Source organism: Bufo bufo, chromosome 2, assembly GCF_905171765.1.
Source record: "Bufo bufo chromosome 2, aBufBuf1.1, whole genome shotgun sequence".
Taxonomy (NCBI): domain Eukaryota; kingdom Metazoa; phylum Chordata; class Amphibia; order Anura; family Bufonidae; genus Bufo; species Bufo bufo.
The window spans coordinates 742791909-742811512 of NC_053390.1; the positions used below are offsets into that span (position 1 = coordinate 742791909).

At 45.3% G+C, this 19604-nt stretch overlaps 1 protein-coding gene across 1 annotated transcript in view; it reads left to right on the top strand.

Annotated features, from left to right (window-relative positions):
- RELL1 (RELT like 1) overlaps window positions 1-19604 on the top strand; it is an 84964-nt gene that overhangs the window by 26565 nt on the left and 38795 nt on the right. The window contains exon 2 of the mRNA XM_040419000.1: window positions 4182-4394. Within this exon, the coding sequence (XP_040274934.1) occupies window positions 4182-4394 (213 nt within the window). The remainder of the gene's footprint in view (window positions 1-4181; window positions 4395-19604) is intronic.

Here is a 19604-nt window from a genome sequence, read left to right on the forward strand (position 1 = left end):
TGAGGCGGATGGGCTACAACAGCAGAAGACCCCACCGGGTACCACTCATCTCCACTACAAATAGGAAAAAGAGGCTACAATTTGCATGAGCTCACCAAAATTGGACTGTTGAAGACTGGAAAAATGTTGCCTGGTCTGATGAGTCTCGATTTCTGTTGAGACATTCAAATGGTAGAGTCCGAATTTGGCGTAAACAGAATGAGAACATGTATCCATCCTCTGATGGCTACTTCCAGCAGGATAAGGGCCCTTTCACACTTGCGTTGTCCGGATCCGGCGTGTACTCCATTTGCCGGAATTACACGCCGGATCCGGAAAAACGCAAGTGAACTGAAAGCATTTGAAGACTGATCCGTCTTCAAAATGCGTTCAGTATTACTATGGCAGCCAGGACGCTATTAAAGTCCTGGCTGCCATAGTAGTAGTGGGGAGCGGGGGAGCAGTATACTTACCGTCCGTGCGGCTCCCGGGGCGCTCAAGAATGACGTCAGGGTGCCCCATGCGCATGGATGACGTGATCCATGCGACACGTCATCCATGAGCGTGGGGCGCCCTGACGTCACTCTGGAGCGCCCGGGGAGCTGCACAGACGGTAAGTATACTGCTCCCCCGCTCCCCACTACACTTTACCATGGCTGCCAGGACTTTAGCGTCCTGGCAGCCATGGTAACCATTCAGAAAAAGCTAAACGTCGGATCCGGCAATGCGCCAAAACGACGTTTAGCTTAAGGCCGGATCCGGATTAATGCCTTTCAATGGGCATTAATTCCGGATCCGGCCTTGCGGCAAGTGTTCAGGATTTTTGGCCGGAGCAAAAAGCGCAGCATGCTGCGGTATTTTCTCTGGCCAAAAAACGTTACGGTCCGGAACTGAAGACATCCTGATGCATCCTGAACGGATTTCTCTCCATTCAGAATGCATTAGGATAAAACTGATCAGGATTCTTCCGGCATAGAGCCCCGACGACGGAACTCTATGCCGGAAGAAAAGAACGCAGGTGTGAAAGGGCCCTAATGTACCATGTCACAAAGCTCGAATCATTTCAAATTGGTTTCTTGAACATGACAATGAGTTCACTGTACTAAAATGGCCCCCACAGTCACCAGATCTCAACCCAATAGAGCATCTTTGGGATGTGGTGGAACGGGAGCTTCGTGCCCTGGATGTGCATCCCTCAAATCTCCATCAACTGCAAGATGCTATCCTATCAATATGGGCCAACATTTCTAAAGAATGCTATCGGCACCTTGTTGAATCAATGCCACGTAGAATTAAGGCAGTTCTGAAGGCAAAAGGGGGTCCAACACCGTATTAGTATGGTGTTCCTAATAATTCTTTAGGTGTGTGTGTGTGTGTGTGTATATATATATATATATATCTCACTGCTCAAAAAAATAAAGGGAACACAAAAATAACACATCCTAGATCTGAATTAATTAAATATTCTTCTGAAATACTTTGTTCTTTACATAGTTGAATGTGCTGACAACAAAATCACACAAAAATTAAAAATGGAAATCAAATTTTTCAACCCATGGAGGTCTGGATTTGGAGTCACACTCAAAATTAAAGTGGAAAAACACTACAGGCTGATCCAACTTTGATGTAATGTCCTTAAAACAAGTCAAAATGAGGCTCAGTAGTGTGTGTGGCCTCCACATGCCTGTATGACCTCCCTACAACGCCTGTGCATGCTCCTGATGAGGTGGCGGACGGTCTCCTGAGGGATCTCCTCCCAGACCTGGACTAAAGCATCTGACAACTCCTGGACAGTCTGTGGTGCAACGTGACGTTGGTGGATAGAGCGAGACATGATGTCCCAGATGTGCTCAATTGGATTCAGGTCTGGGGAACGGGCGGGCCAGTCCATAGCATCAATGCCTTTGTCTTGCAGGAACTGCTGACACACTCCAGCCACATGAGGTCTAGCATTGTCTTGCATTAGGAGGAACCCAGGGCCAACCGCACCAGCATATGGTCTCACAAGGGGTCTGAGGATCTCATCTCGGTACCTAATGGCAGTCAGGCTACCTCTGGCGAGCACATGGAGGGCTGTGCGGCCCTCCAAAGAAATGCCACCCCACACCATTACTGACCCAATGCCAAACCGGTCATGCTGGAGGATGTTGCAGGCAGCAGAACGTTCTCCACGGCGTCTCCAGACTCTGTCACGTCTGTCACGTGCTCAGTGTGAACCTGCTTTCATCTGTGAAGAGCACAGGGCGCCAGTGGCAAATTTGCCAATCTTGGCGTTTTCTGGCAAATGCCAAACGTCCTGCACAGTGTTGGGCTGTAAGCACAACCCCCACCTGTGGACGTCGGGCCCTCATATCACCCTCATGGAGTCTGTTTCTGACCGTTTGAGCAGACACATGCACATTTGTGGCCTGCTGGAGGTCATTTTGCAGGGCTCTGGCAGTGCTCCTCCTGTTCCTCCTTGCACAAAGGCGGAGATAGCGGTCCTGCTGCTGGGTTGTTGCCCTCCTACGGCCTCCTCCACGTCTCCTGATGTACTGGCCTGTCTCCTGGTAGCGCCTCCATGCTCTGGACACTACGCTGACAGACACAGCAAACCTTCTTGCCACAGCTCGCATTGATGTGCCATCCTGGATAAGCTGCACTACCTGAGCCACTTGTGTGGGTTGTAGACTCCGTCTCATGCTACCACTAGAGTGAAAGCACCGCCAGCATTCAAAAGTGACCAAAACATCAGCCAGGAACCATAGGAACTGAGAAGTGATCTGTGGTCACCACCTGTAGAACCACTCCTTTATTGGGGGTGTCTTGCTAATTGCCTATAATTTCCACCTGTTGTCTATCCCATTTGCACAACAGCATGTGAAATTGATTGTCACTCAGTGTTGCTTCCTAAGTGGACAGTTTGATTTCACAGAAGTGTGATTGACTTGGAGTTACATTGTGTTGTTTAAGTGTTCCCTTTTATTTTTTTGAGCAGTGTGTGTGTGTGTGTATGTATATGTATATGTGTGTGTGTGTGTATGTATGTAGATAGATAGAGATATATAGATGAAAGTTCAGGGCAGCACTCCTTGTAGCAAGCGTAGGGTGCCAGCGGTGTCGACACTTGACCACAGTGTCAAATAACCAGAAGAATAAACACCGCAGCACATCCATATGGTGAAAAATTGTGGGATCCTTTATTCACCCAAGCAGCGACGTTTCGGTCCGCTTGCTGGTCTTATATATATATATATATATATATATATATATATATATATATATATATATATATATATATATATATATATATACACACACACGCGCGCACACGCACACGTATTTTGCTAGACTTTGCAGGATGGAAAAGTGTGCTACGCTTTTCCATTCTGCAGTCCTGCAAAAAAAAAATATATATATGTTAATGTGTACTTTTTCATTTTTTTTTATACAGTGGTAGGGTCCATTCACACGTCCGAAAATGGGTCTGCATCCGTTCCGCATTATCGGGAATGGGTGTGGACCCATTCATTCTCAATGGGGCAGGAATGGATGCGGAGAGCACACTATGTGTAGCGCGGCCCCGAACTTCCGTGCTTCTGCCCCACAAAAAATAAATAAAAAATGTTCTATTCCTGTCCGCAATTGCGGACAAGAATAGGCAGTTCTATGGGGGGTGCCAGCCAGGTGTATTGCGTATACTACTGTATACATTAACATATCAAAAAAAATAATTTTGGTATACGTTAAACGTATCACTAGAACATGATGTGAACCCAGCCTAAGGCCCCATTCACACGTCCTCAATTTCATTCCGCATTTTGTGGAACGGAATTACTGACCCATTCATTTCTATGGGACCGCGCCCCGCTCTGGAAATGCGGACCCGCACCTCCGGGTCCTCATTTCCTTTCCCCAAAAAAATAAAACATGTCCTTTTCTTGTCCGCAATTGCGGACAAGAATAGGCATATTCTATTAGTACCGGCGATGTGCTGTCCACAAAATGCGGAACGCCAGTGTCCGTGTTTTGTAGATCCGCAAAACACACTACGGATGTATGAATAGAGCCTAAGAGGCGCTGTGTAATACATTTCTTTCATTAGATTTCTCCTGGAGGTTGTGAGCAGGGTTTTCAGCTGGTGGGTGTTTTTATATTGTGGGGTGTCTTTCGGGGAAATGTCATCTCTGGTTGTTAATTTTTTTTTCTTTTTTTTGCTGCAGAGTTTCAGCCATCTGTTGACCCTTTGCTGAGTACAAGTGACAGCGTTGACACCTCTTCTGGCGGCCATCCGGAATATGTTGCCTTCTACTTGGTTCCTATTTTCTTCATCATGGGTTTGGTTGGAGTACTCATCTGCCATATTCTTAAAAAGAAAGGCTATCGCTGCACCACAGAAGCCGAGCCCGAGGAGAAAATCACTATAGAGAAAATCGGTATGTACCAGCAATGAGTCGCTGATGTTTATAGTCATTCCGAGTGCTCTGCTCGGATTAAAGCCTCGTGCACATGGCGTAGGAGCTCCGCGGAGGCTCCTTACAGTGCTTCTGGTGGAGAAAAGCTCTGTATGGAAGGGCTCTTGTACATGGGCAGAAGAATTTCCCATAATTAGTGTGTCGATGAACGGTATAAGAAGTTGACTGCTGCCAGTTTACTTTTTATTTTCCTAATACATTAGTCAACCAATATTAACCGGACAGAGTAAATATTGAAAAAACAGACCCCTGAGGAGTCATAATAATCACCAAAAAATGAAACTGACTTTCGTGTAGAAAATCCAAAAAGCTTTATTATAAATATATACAGACAGTACGTACGTACATACATGCATACATACATACATACATAATAAAAAAGGCAGCACAAGGCGGGACACACATATAAGGAGCAGGACCCTAGGAGAGGCCGGGAGATCAGTGCACCAAAAAGCAGGGGAAAAGAATGCTAGCTAAAAGAGCATACCACAGAACCTCATGGCAGCAACGCCCCAAGCAAAGTACAAAGGAGGCGATTGTAAAATTGAGGTTTGGGTGAAAGAACAAAAATAAACATACCCTGAGTGGTGTATCGATCTCTCGGCCGACTCCTGACTCAACGCCATTTCGCAAGTAAATCTGCCTTCTTCCGGGTATGTTTATTTTTGTTCTTTCACCCAAACCTCAATTTTACAATCGCCTCCTTTGTACTTTGTTTGGAGCGTTGCTGCCATGAGGTTCTGTGGTATGCTCTTTTAGCTAGCATTCTTTTTCCCTGCTTTTTGGTGCACTCATCTCCCGGCCTCTCCTAGGGTCCATCTCCTTATCTGTGTGTCCTGCCTTGTGCTGGCTTTTTTATTATGTACAGTCATGTGAAAAAATTAGGACACCCTTTGAAAGCATGTGGTTTTTTGTAACATTTTTAATAAATGGTTATTTCATCTCCGTTTCAACAATACAGAGAGATTAAAGTAATCCAACTAAACAAAGAAAACTGAAGAAAAGTCTTTTCAAGATCTTCTGTAAATGTCATTCTACAAAAATGCCTATTCTAACTGAGGAAAAAGATAGGACACCCTCACATGTATTCCCTCTTAAATTGGCTCAGATCTCACACAGGTATATCACACCAGGTGCACATAATTAGTAGATCGTTACTCTGCATGTTGAATGAGGCTTGCCCTATTTAAACCTCAGACATTTAGTTTGGTGTGCTCCTGACTGTTGAAGTGAGAGTGAGCACCATGGTGAGAGCAAAAGAGCTGTCAGAGGACTTCAGAAAAAAGATTGTAGCAGCCTATGAGTCTGGGAAGGGATTTAAAAAGATCTCAAAAGATTTTGAAATAAGCCATTCCACTGTCCGAAGATAGTCTACAAGTGGAGGGCTTTCAAAACAACTGCCAACATGCCCAGGACTGGTCGCCCCAGCAAGTTCACCCCAAGAGCAGACCGCAAGATGCTAAAAGAGGTATCCAAAAACCCTAAAGTGTCATCTCGAGAACTACAGCAGGCTCTGGCTACTGTTGATGTAGAAGTACATGCCTCTACAATCAGAAAGAGACTGTACAAGTTTAACTTGCATGGGAGGTGTGCAAGGAGGAAACCTTTGCTTTCCAAGAGAAACATCGAGGCCAGACTGACATTTGCCAGCGATAAAGTTGACAAAGACCAGGACTTCTGGAATAATGTTCTTTGGACAGATGAGTCCAAAATTGAATTATTTGGACACAACAGCAGAGGACATGTTTGGCGTAAACCAAACACAGCATTCCAAGAAAAGAACCTCATACCAACTGTGAAGCATGGAGGTGGAAGTGTCATGGTTTGGGGCTGCTTTGCTGCAGCAGGACCTGGTCAGCTCACCATCATAGAATCCACGATGAATTCTACTGTGTATCAGAAGGTGCTTGAAGAACATGTGAGACCATCAGTTAGAAAATTAAAGCTGAAGCGGAACTGGACCATGCAACATGACAATGACCCAAAACATACTAGTAAATCAACCAAAGATTGGCTGAAAAAGAAGAAATGGAGAGTCCTGGAATGGCCAAGTCAAAGTCCAGATTTGAATCCCATTGAGATGCTGTGGGGTGACTTGAAAAGGGCTGTACGTGCAAGAAACCCCTCAAACATCTCACAGCTGAAAAAGTTCTGCATTGAGGAGTGGGGTAAAATTTCCTCAGACCGATGTCGAAGACTGGTAGATGGCTACAAGAACCGTCTCACTGCAGTTATTTCAGCCAAAGGAGGTAACACTCGCTATTAGGGGCAAGGGTGTCCTATCTTTTTCCTCAGTTAGAATAGGCATTTTTGTAGAATGACATTTACAGAAGATCTTGAAAAGACTTTTCTTCAGTTTTCTTTGTTTAGTTGGATTACTTTAATCTCTCTGTATTGTTGAAACGGAGATGAAATAACCATTTATTAAAAATGTTACAAAAAACCACATGCTTTCAAAGGGTGTCCTAATTTTTTCACATGACTGTATGTGTGTACTGTCTGTATATATTTATAATAAAGCTTTTTGGATTTTCTACACGAAATTCAGTTTCATTTTTTGGTGATTTTCCTAATACATGTAAGAAGGTACAAGGAATCATTGTGGATGATGGGTACATGTCACTGAGGTTCCTGGCCTCGGTGGAGCAAGAGAAGGTTTTTATGTGTCAGCAGCAGTTGCTGTTTGACACCTTAATACTTAGTATGGCTGTATAGCTGATCCGGGACGGCTCTGAATGGGAATAGTCAAAGTGCTGGGTTGGTGACTACTCATGTTCCAGGCCGGGTTTTGCCAGCACTGCAAGGTGAGGATTGCCTCAGTCTGACAGTGGAGCTCAGGAGGTGTGTTTGCTGGGATCTGAGGCTTCTGCTGTGCTGGAAGGCTGAGACCCATCTATAAGGGAAACAGGCCCCCTAAAAGCCTGCTATGGCCTGCTGGAGGCAGAACTGCCAACAAGATCCGCTCCTATAATGCAGACGTTTGCATCCGTTCAGAACGGATCCGTCTGCATTATAACTTAGAAAAATTTCTAAGTGTGAAAGTAGCCTGAGCGGATCCGTTCAGACTTTACATTGAAAGTCAATGGGGGCGGATCCGTTTGAAGATTGAGCCATATAGTGTCATCTTCAAATGGATCCGTCCCCATTGACTTACATTGTAAGTCTGGACGGATCCGCTCGCCTCCGCACGGCCAGGCGGACACCCGAACGCTGCAAGCAGCGTTCAGGTGTCCGCTCGCTGAGCGGAGGCTGAACGCTGGCAGGCGGATGCATTCTCAGTGGATCCGCCTCCACGGAGAATGCATTAGGGCCGGACGGCTGCGTTCAGGGCCGCTTGTGAGAGCCTTCAAACGGAGCTCACGAGCGGACACCTGAACACAGGTGTGAAAGTAGCCTAATTTGCCTCTGTACTGTGTCTGCACACCTTGTCTACCAGAGCGAATCCCCACATACATTATACTGTATGTATGCCAAAATGGTGCCATTTAAAAATAAAAAATATATAAATCTGTAGGTTTGTATTTTATGCACTTTTAGCATATGTTCACATAGATGGGGCCCATGCTTCCAGTAGATGATCATTTTTATTTTTTAGGTTTCATCTAAATTTGGTTAGTATGACTCTAATATTTTACTATTTAAAGAGGACCTCTCACTTCTGACATGTCTCTCTTAAAGGTGTTGTCTCATCACAGACAATGTGGACATATCGCTAGGATTTTCCCCTATTGCCTTATAGGTGCGGGTCACACCGCTGGGATCCGCACCTATATCTAGAATGGAGCCCCGAAAGTGGTGGAGGCCGCACTGTGCATGTGCAGTCCCCTCCATTCATTTTCTATGGGGCTGGTGAAAGTAGCTGAGCATTGGCTCGGCTATATCCGTCGGGCCCATAGAAGTGAAAGAAAGAGGTGGCCGGTCATGCGTGGTACGCTCCCATTCACTTCTATGGGGAGAGCAGGTGGTGGTGGCCGAACCGGAGTCCTCCAGCCACCACTTTGCAGGGCTCTGTTCTCGATATAGGTGCGGATCCCAGCGGTGGGAATGCACCTATAAAACAAAGGGGGCGTATTCTAGCGATAAGCACCCCATTGTCTGAGATGAGATAACCCCTTTAATAACTCCCATCTGGACCTTCATTGCATACTGCTATTAATTAATTCATAACTTCTAGAAGGAATAATAAAGGAACGGCACAACACAGTCATATGTTGGGATGGGAGTAGTTGATAAAGCAGACATGTCAGGAGAGGTGAGCGCTCCTCTTGAAGTGCCCTTCTGTCTCCTGCTCATCCTATAAGCCAAAAAAGCAAAATGAAAAGTCAGTCCTGTGTCCCAACACCGACAAATTACTTGCGCTGCTGCTGGTCCCGGAGTAGTGTGGTAGGTCATACACACTGGTGAATACAATATGAAGGGTTTTGGAACCGCGCTGCTCTGGACCAAGTCTCCCGATAAACGTGGATGGCAGAGGATGAGCCCCTTTCTCCCAACACCCAAAGGATCCAATCTTCAAAAGATCTCCTCCTCTAAGGGTTTAAATGGGATAGGCAGAATAGTGAAGCACCCTTTGCAATTTTTTCTTGAAAGGTTTTATTATACTCACAAGAGTTGGTAGACAAAAAGCATATAATACAAGATATCAGAACGTCAGGTTCCTGCCCGACCCGGGTTTCGCTGTCTCGCTTCCTCAGGGGCATCTGCTGTGCATGCTTGCACTCCGGCCCTTAAATAGCCCAACTGCTCTTAATCAGTTAACCAGTAAGCTTCCGGAACATGCAGCAGTTACTAAAACAGTTGTACATCTCACATACTTAATTTGTCATTGTTGTTCCTTTATGCTTTCATAAACACATTAGATGTAAAAATAAGGAAGGTTCCTTCCTCCTTTATGAGAGTCATAAATTCATACATAAAACATATAAAACATTAATAAAATAAAAATAGGGGATCAGTTCCCTCTATTATAAATTAAACAAACCACATTTCTATCCTTATGTTGCCGCACCATTGCATATTAAATTGCAGCCTAATTCGCATTATAACATCATATAACCAAATAACATTCTATCAGAGGGTTTTAAAAAAGGGATATTGAATAAAAAAGAATATGAATACCTTTCCATCCCATTCCCGCTAGTACCGGTGATTTACCATCTGCCCAAAGTACATAAAAACCCAACAGATCCTCCGGGGAGGCCAATTGTTTCGGGGCTTAACTCGTTGACGTGCAGGGTCACGGAATACATTGACTTTTTTCTGCAAGGATACGTGTTGCAAAACCCCTCGCATTTAAAGGACACTGGATCCGTGTTAGATCTTATTGAAGGCCTTAGTCCCCCAACTGTGAATACATGGATGGCCACAATTGACGTGGCATCCCTGTACACTGTCATCCCAAAAAAATTAGGGATGGAGGCGGTAGAAAGTAGGATTAGGAATGATAAAAGAATAGGGGATCCACAGAGAGATTTTATTTTAGGATGCCTCAGTTATTGCCTCGATCATAACTATTTTTGGTTCAGGGACTCATATTACGTACAGTGCATTGGTACTGCGATGGGGGCGAAATTCGCCCCCAGTTTTGCAAATATTTTTATGGGTGCATGGGAGGAGAGTGCCATCCTTCCCACACTAGGAGCGGACACCGCAGGAGGCAAACTGACCTTCTGGAGGAGGTACATCGATGACTGTCTCCTAGTGTGGGAAGGAGGAAGAGAGGGACTCGAGTTGTTCATTGACCAACTGAACAATAATGACTGGAACCTACGATTTGTGGGGGATATCAGTAATGAGAGTGTTAACTTTCTAGACCTGTGCATACGGATAGAAGATGGCCGTTATATGACCAAGTCCTATTTTAAGGAAACAGATGTGAACTCCTATATTGACACCAAGAGCTGCCATTACGGCCCATGGCTCAAGAACATACCGAAAGGTCAGTTTAAGAGGATGGCCCGTAACTGTACAGTGATGAGCGACTATAGGACACAATGCGGGGTACTAAAAGATAGGTTTTTGGAGAGAGGTTATAATGAGGCTGTTCTGGATGAGTGTATACAGAGTGTGGAGTTAGAAAAAGTGGGAGGAAATGAACCAACTATAGAGATTAACAAAAAGGTGGATAGGGACTATAGATTCTCCTTTGTAACCAAATTTTGCTCCATGTCCGACAACATTAAGAAAATGGTAAAAAAGAATTGGGCTATTCTAAAGAATGACCCGATACTAGGAAAAACGATACCAAAGAATCCCTCCTTTATATTTAAAAAAGCAGCAAGCATCAGAACAAAACTTGTGCATAGTGCCATTCCCCCAATAAATATTAAGACCCAGAAAAATGGAGGAAAATTCACCTGGTGCGGATTTTGCGCAGGATGTAAGAACCGGAATTCGAAAGAACGGCAGAGATACACCAATTTTATAACATCAAAAAAGAATGGGGCTGATTTCCGTATAAGAGGTGATTGCTCGTGTGAAAAAGAGGGTATGGTATACGTGCTGGAGTGCCCTTGTGGGCTCCAGTACGTGGGCAGGACGGTCAGGAAACTGAAAGTCAGAATACAGGAACATCTACGTAATATAAAAAAAGGCCTGATGACCCACAGTGTATCAGCACATTTTAAATTAAAGCATGAAAAAAATCCGCGAGGTTTAACATTTGTGGGAGTAGAAAGTGTTAAACATCACTGGCGAGGAGGGGATGCTTTGGCACAGATTAATAAGAAAGAGGTGGAGTGGATCTATCAATTAGGGACCCTACAACCAGGAGGGCTTAATATTGAATTTGATTTGAAACCTTGTATACTGTAACTTGCGCCTAGTGGCGTGATCTGGCTCTCCACCACCGCGCCTCCTAAGGACCTGTGGGTGACGTCGTGGGGGCGGAGTGATGGTGCCCCAAGAGACGCACGCCGGGGGAAGGAGGCGGGGTCGAGGATACCCGTATTGCGCTATAGGAGGAATTAGGTGGAGAATGGTGGATATAAGATTCAGGAATAGGCAGTTTAGGGGACAGTTACACATTCAATATATGCTCCAGTAGCCTGTCTGTACCCATGTTGGCATCTGTCCTCCTTTATTTGGTTTCTCAAGGACCTGTGAGTGACGTCATGATATTCGGACCGTTCTATTGGGCGGTGCTGTCACATGATATTATGACAGAGGAGGGAGGTGGGGCAAGGGATACCTGGATGACGCTAGTAAGAATGGGCGGGGGATACTGACATTATGCACTAGGAGTGGGTGGATACTAGGAACAGTAATGTAGATTTTGGTTATATGATGTTATAATGCGAATTAGGCTGCAATTTAATATGCAATGGTGCGGCAACATAAGGATAGAAATGTGGTTTGTTTAATTTATAATAGAGGGAACTGATCCCCTATTTTTATTTTATTAATGTTTTATATGTTTTATGTATGAATTTATGACTCTCATAAAGGAGGAAGGAACCTTCCTTATTTTTACATCTAATGTGTTTGTGAAAGCATAAAGGAACAACAATGACAAATTAAGTATGTGAGATGTACAACTGTTTTAGTAACTGCTGCATGTTCCGGAAGCTTACTGGTTAACTGATTAAGAGCAGTTGGGCTATTTAAGGGCCGGAGTGCAAGCATGCACAGCAGATGCCCCTGAGGAAGCGAGACAGCGAAACCCGGGTCGGGCAGGAACCTGACGTTCTGATATCTTGTATTATATGCTTTTTGTCTACCAACTCTTGTGAGTATAATAAAACCTTTCAAGAAAAAATTGCAAAGGGTGCTTCACTATTCTGCCTATCCCATTTAAACCCTTAGAGGAGGAGATCTTTTGAAGATTGGATCCTTTGGGTGTTGGGAGAAAGGGGCTCATCCTCTGCCATCCACGTTTATCGGGAGACTTGGTCCAGAGCAGCGCGGTTCCAAAACCCTTCATATTGTAATCATCCTATAAGCCAGGCCAGGTCTCTGTGTGTTCAGCCATAAGTCATGTTCTCATGATCAGGGGACCAGCAGTGATTGCATCTCACGCTCCACTTCTGCTTGTAAAAACAGTTTTTGGACGTTATCCACCAGCTGAAGGCTCCTGTGAAATCCTGGGGTTAATAGTTTCACAGCCACAGTGTGCCCTGTGGCTGATGTATAAGACCAGGGAGATAAAATTGGTTTAGTTTAGACCTAATGGGGGAGATTTAGCAAGACTGGTGTTCCCGATGCGCCAGACACATGACTCTTAATAAATCTGGCTAATCTCCGGCACTCCGTGAGCCAGAAACTCAAATTTCCAACTGCTAGGGCCTGGTGTAGACTTGACGCCACTTTCTGGTGTACGTTATATGAAATCCAGCCCTGCCCCCTCCAGTTAGGGCTGGCCCTTTTCTCTCTAGAAAAGTGTCGAGAAGCACTAAAAGCCCCAAATACTGCATGGGCCACAATTTTTCGATTTTTGAACAGTACCGTGAAAGTGGTGATAAATCTCCCCCAATATCAATTCCTCCAAATCTTTTGTTTCTAATCCTTAAAAATTAATATTTTTTTTAGGCCTAGACTAGGGGTGGGCGATATAGACGATAAGTGATATAAACAATATAAATCTGGCCAACGATAGAGATTTCGTTTATATTGTCAGATCGCAGTAGGACATGGCATGCGCCGCTCTCGGCATGCACCATGTTCTCCTGAGCCGGCAAAGGGGAGGAGGAGAGAGTCCCTCCCTCCCCACTGTGTGCGGCTGCCGCTGACCACCAATGAGAACAGACTAGGAGGAGGAGGGGAGGGACTGTGGCGACTGCGCCACCAATGAGAACAGAGGAGGAGGATGGGAGGGACTAAATACAAACGTAGCCTGCATGTGCCGGCCATATCCCATACCTGGCCTCTTACTGCGCACCGTGATCTCCCGCAATTAACCCCTCAGGTCCTGAAGGGTTAATTGCGGCGGATCACGGGGCGCAGTACTAGAGGCCAGGTATAGGATATGGCCGGCACATGCAGGCTACGTTTTGTATTCGGCATATTAACTATATTCATTGTTGGCGCAGTGGCCACAGTCCCTCCCTTCTATTCCTCCTCTTCGAAGTATTATATTAATTGCACCACCCCTTCCCTCCACACGATTAAATCATTGGTGGCAGTGACCCCAGGGTGGCAGCTTCTGATCGGAGCCCCAGCAGGGTAATCGCGGGGCTCCGATCGGTTACCATGGCAGCCAGGACGCTACCGAAGTGTGAAGTCCTATTCACCCTGATAGAGCTCTATTAGGGTGTGAATAGGACAAGGGTTCTAGCCCCTAAGGAGGCTAATAGTTATTAAATAAAAAGTAAAAAAAAAAAAAAAGTTTAACCCCTTAGGGACCTGTTTCCCGAGTCCTTAACCACCTCCCGAGTGTTCGCTGGCAGGCTGGAGATGCGATTTTTTCAACCCCTAACAGGTATATTAGACGCTGTTTTGATAACAGCGTCTAATATACCTGCTACCTGGTCCTCTGGTGGTCCCTTTTGTTTGGATCGACCACCAGAGGACACAGGTAGCTCAGTAAAGTAGTACCAAACACCACTCCACTACACTACACCCCCTTATGAACCCCTGATCACCCCATATAGACTCCCTGATCACCCCCCTGTCATTGATCACCCCCCTGTAAGGCTCCATTCAGACGTCCGTATGATTTTTACTGATCCACTGATACATGGATCGGATCCGCAAAACGCATACGGACATCTGAATGCAGCCTTACAGGGGGGTGATCAATGACGGGGGTGATCACCCCATATAGACTCCCTGATCACCCCCCCCTGTCATTGATCACCCCCCCCTGTCATTGATCACCCCCCTGTCAGGCTGCATTCAGATGTCCGTATGATTTTTACGGATCCACTGATACATGGATCGGATCCGCAAAACACATACGGACATCTGAATGGAGCCTTATAGGGGGGTGATCAATGACAGGGGGGTGATCACCCCATATAGACTCCCTGATCACCCCCCCCTGTCATTGATCACCCCCCCCTGTCATTGATCACCCCCCCCTGTCATTGATCACCCCCCCCTGTCATTGATCACCCCCCCTGTCATTGATCACCCCCCCTGTCATTGATCACCCCCCCTGTCAGGCTGCATTCAGATGTCCGTATGATTTTTACGGATCCACTGATACATGGATCGGATCTGCAAAACACATACGGACATCTGAATGGAGCCTTATAAGGGGGTGATCAATGACAGGGGGGTGATCACCCCATATAGACTCCCTGATCACCCCCCTGTCATTGATCACCCCCCTGTCATTGATTACCCCCCTGTAAGGCTCCATTCAGACATTTTTTTTGGCCCAAGTTAGCGGAAATTATATTTTTTTTTCTTACAAAGTCTCATATTCCACTAACTTGTGTCAAAAAATAAAATCTTACATGAACTCACCATACCCCTCACGGAATCCAAATGCGTAAAATTTTTTAGACATTCATATTCCAGACTTCTTCTCACGCTTTAGGGCCCCTAGAATGCCAGGGCAGTATAAATACCCCATTTTGGAAAGAAGACACCCAAGGTATTCCGTGAGGGGCATATTGAGTCCATGAAAGATTGAAATTTTTGTCCCAAGTTAGCGGAAAGGGAGACTTTGTGAGAAAAAATAAAATAAAAATCAATTTCCGCTAACTTGTGCCAAAAAAAAAAATTTCTATGAACTCGCCATGCCCCTCATTGAATACCTTGGGGTTTCTTCTTTCCAAAATGGGGTCACATGTGGGGTATTTATACTGCCCTGGCATTCTAGGGGCCCTAAAGTGTGAGAAGAAGTCTGGGATCCAAATGTCTAAAAATGCCCTCATAAAAGGAATGTGGGCCCCTTTGCGCATCTAGGCTGCAAAAAAGTGTCACACATCTGGTATCGCCGTACTCAGGAGAAGTTGGGCAATGTGTTTTGGGGTGTCATTTTACATATACCTATGCTGGGTGAGATAAATATCTCGGTCAAATGCCAACTTTGTATAAAAAATGGGAAAAGTTGTCTTTTGCCGAGATATTTCTCTCACCCAGCATGAGTATATTTAAAAAGACACCCCAAAACACATTCCCCAACTTCTCCTGAATACGGCGATACCACATGTGTGACACTTTTTTGCAGCCTAGGTGGGCAAAGGGGCCCACATTCCAAAGAGCACCTTTCGGATTTCACCGGCCATTTTTTACACATTTTGATTTCAAACTACTTACCACACATTTGGGCCCCTAGAATGCCAGGGCAGTATAACTACCCCACAAGTGACCCCATTTTGGAAAGAAGAGACCCCAAGGTATTCGCTGATGGGCATAGTGAGTTCATAGAAGTTTTTATTTTTTGTCACAAGTTAGTGGAATATGAGACTTTGTAAGAAAAATAAAATAAAAAAATCATCATTTTCCACTAACTTGTGACAAAAAATAAAAAGTTCTATGAACTCACTATGCCCATCAGCGAATACCTTAGGGTGTCTACTTTCCGAAATGGGGTCATTTGTGGGGTGTTTGTACTGTCTGGGCATTGTAGAACCTCAGGAAACATGACAGGTGCTCAGAAAGTCAGAGCTGCTTCAAAAAGCGGAAATTCACATTTTTGTACCATAGTTTGTAAACGCTATAACTTTTACCCAAACCATTTTTTTTTTATCAAAGACATGTAGAACAATAAAGTTTGAGCAAAATTTATATATGGATGTTTTTTTTGCAAAATTTTACGACTGAAAGTGAAAAATGTCTTTTTTTTGCAAAAAAATCGTTAAATCTCGATTAATAACAAAAAAAAGTAAAAATGTCAGCAGCAATGAAATACCACCAAATGAAAGCTCTATTAGTGAGAAGAAAAGGAGGTAATTTTCATTTGGGTGGTAAGTTGCATGACCGAGCAATAAACGGTTAAAGTAGTGTAGGTCAGAAGTGTAAAAAGTGGCCTGGTCATTAAGGGTGTTTAAGCTAAGGGGGCTGAGGTGGTTAAGGACCCAGGGCATACCGGTACGTCCTAACTTTAAAACGCGATTGCGGCGGGGGTTAATCGGAACAGGATGTCCGCTGAAATCATTCAGCGGGCATCCTGTCACAACGCATCGGCGATCGCAGCAAACCGCTGGTCAATTCAAACCTGCGGTTTGCTGCGTTTCTGGTCCATTCGGGTCTCCGGTGACCCGATGAACCGGAAAAGGACTGTGATCGGTGGCGTGATTACACACCACCATTCACAGTTTGAGCGTTTGGGAGAGGCGGTGCTGGCTGTGGTGCTGATTGGTGATGTCCGTGGTGCTGATTGGTGATGTCCATGGTGCTGATTGGTGCAGGAGAGAGGCGGGAGATTCAAACTCCCGGCGCTCCTCTCTCCCCTCCTCTTCCTGTTTCAGCACCTGCACCGTCCTCACCAGCTCCTGCAACAAAAAAACACTTTATCTAAATGTATTGTTTTCTAGCTTTGAGACCCTAGTCCCCCATTGGATTTTGAGCCCGAGATTCCGGATTTTGTTGGCAATCCAGATTTCCACAGTGGGGTTCACTGAAATTGACTTTTTTCGTTGTTTTTTTTTCAGTGACCCATTTGTGAATCTGATGGTGGAGCAGACAAACCTGTACGCCCAACAGTTCGTTGCTCAGCACCCGGGCTCCTTTTTGGCTAGACCCGGTGGCTGGACGCCGGTCAGTGCAGCCGAGATGAGGACATTTTAGGGCCTCGTGCTGCACATGGGTTTAGTGCAAAAACCCAGTGTCAGGCAATACTGTAGTGGGGACGTCCTCTACCAACCCCACTCTACAGTATGGCCATGACACGCCTCGGTTTGAGGCTGTGGCGAAAGCCACTTTGCCATGGTGTTTTGGAGGGGGCTGTTTACCCGCCTCCTGCCCCTGGATTATGGCCCTTTTAAGAAACTTATTTGGGCTATTGGACTTCAGACATGAAGACTGAATCTCTGTTATGGGACCTCTCTCCTCTGTCTGGGTGCCGGGGCCTAAAAATATCTGACAATGGCCTGTTCCAGTGGTGGGTGACGTGAAGCCTGATTCTCTGCTATGACATGAAGACCTGCTGGTTTGGGCAGGAAAAGCCGTGCTTGCAAGTGATAAAAAAAACGAGACTTTTACTAACTTTTAAACCCCTGAACCTATTCAAGTGAATTTTCGATATGTTTGTCCCCAAGTTAGAATGGTTAAATTGATATAAGTAGGGGTGCACCGAAATGAAAAATCTGGTCCGAAACCGAAAATTCAGGATGCCCTTGACCGAAAACCGAAACCGAAACTGCCTTTTTGCCCAAATACTTTTTAAAATACTTTTTTTTAAATGATTTTATTAATAATTCTTTTTCATGAATGAAATTCATCTGTGGGTGGCGCTGTTATGGAGAGGGGGATATGTGCAATGTTATGGGCATAACAGTGCACAGATCCCTTTCCCCATAACAGTGCACAGATCCCTTTCCCCATAACAGTGCACAGATCCCTTTCCCCATAACAGTGCACAGATCCCTTTCCCCATAACAGTGCACAGATCCCCCCTCCCCATAGCAGTGCCATAGACCGATCCCCCTACCCATAACAGCCCCGGCCCTGCTGCTCACAGCAGACTAATCACTCACTGCATCTTTATTTTACCTTACAATCGTGACGCTCCAGTAACAACTCTGCAGGCAGAGCGGAGGGCGGCGTAACGTCACTTACTCACGTGACGCACCTGCTCCGTCCACTTTATGAATGAAGGAGGCGGAGCAGGCGCGTCACGTGAGTAAGTGACGTTACGGCGCCCTCCGCTCTGCCTGCAGAGTTGTTACTGGAGCATCACGATTGTAAGGTAAAATAAAGATGCAGTGACTTAAAGTAAACCGCCCGGCGCGGGTGACAAATCCCAAACCCCATATTTTCTGCCGATATGTACCAATATCGGCCGAAATGGATTAGGCCCATTTTCGGCCGATATTTTCAGCCGTCGGAATTTCGGTGCACCCCTAGATATAAGTTATATGTATGTACGATGTAAACTCACAAAGTTGTAACAATTTATAAGAAGTGTAAGGCTGCGTTCACACGGGCGAGATTTCCGCGCGGGTGCAATGCGGTAGGTGAACGCATTGCACCCGCACTGAATCTGGACCCATTCATTTCTATGGGGCTGTTCAGATGAGCGATGATTTTCACGCATCACTTATGCGTTGCGTGAAAATCGCAGCATGCTCTATATTCTGCGTTTTTCACGCAACGCAGGCCCCATAGAAGTGAATGGGGTTGCGTGAAAATCGCAAGCATCCGCAAGCAAGTGCGGATGCGGTGCGATTTTCACGCATGGTTGCTAGGTGACAGTCTATAAACTGTATTACTTTCCCTTATAACATGGTTATAAGGGAAAATAATAGCATTCTGAATACAGAATGCATAGTACAATAGGGCTGGAGGGGTTTAAAAAAATAAACTCATTAACTCACCTTCTCCTCTTGATCTCGAAGTTCCCGGTCTCTTCTTTACTTGAGTTGTGGGCTAAAGGACCTTTGAGTTTACTGATGAGTTGTGGGCTAAAGGACCTTTGGTGACGTCAGATCTCATGCTCCAATCACATGGTACATCACCACGGTGATGGACCATGTGATTGGAGCATGAGATCTGATGTCACCAAAGGTCCTTTAGCCCACAACTCATCAGTAAACTCAACTCAAAGGTCCTTTAGCCCACAACTCAAGTAAAGAAGAGACCGGGAACTTCGAGATCAAGAGGAGAAGGTGAGTTAATGAGTTTATTTTTTTAAACCCCTCCAGCCCTATTGTACTATGCATTCTGTATTCAGAATGCTATTATTTTCCCTTATAACCATGTTATAAGGGAAAGTAATACAATCTACACTACAACTAACCCAAACCTGAACTTCTGTGAAGAAGTTCGGGTCTGGGTACCAGTGTCGGTTTTTTATCACGCGCGTGCAAAAAACATTGCACCGCGCGATAAAAACTGAACATCGGAACGCAATTGCAGTCAAAACTGACTGCAATTGCATTCCTACTCGCGCGGTTTTGCCGCAACACACCGGGACGCATCCGGACCTAATCCGGACACGCTTGTGTGAACCCAGCCTAACTTTTCAGCTTAGGAGATAATTGAGTAGATACAGTAATTGACTCAATTATCTCCTAGACAGAGGGGAGGAATATGCCGGGTGTGTTTCTATTGTCCCATTGT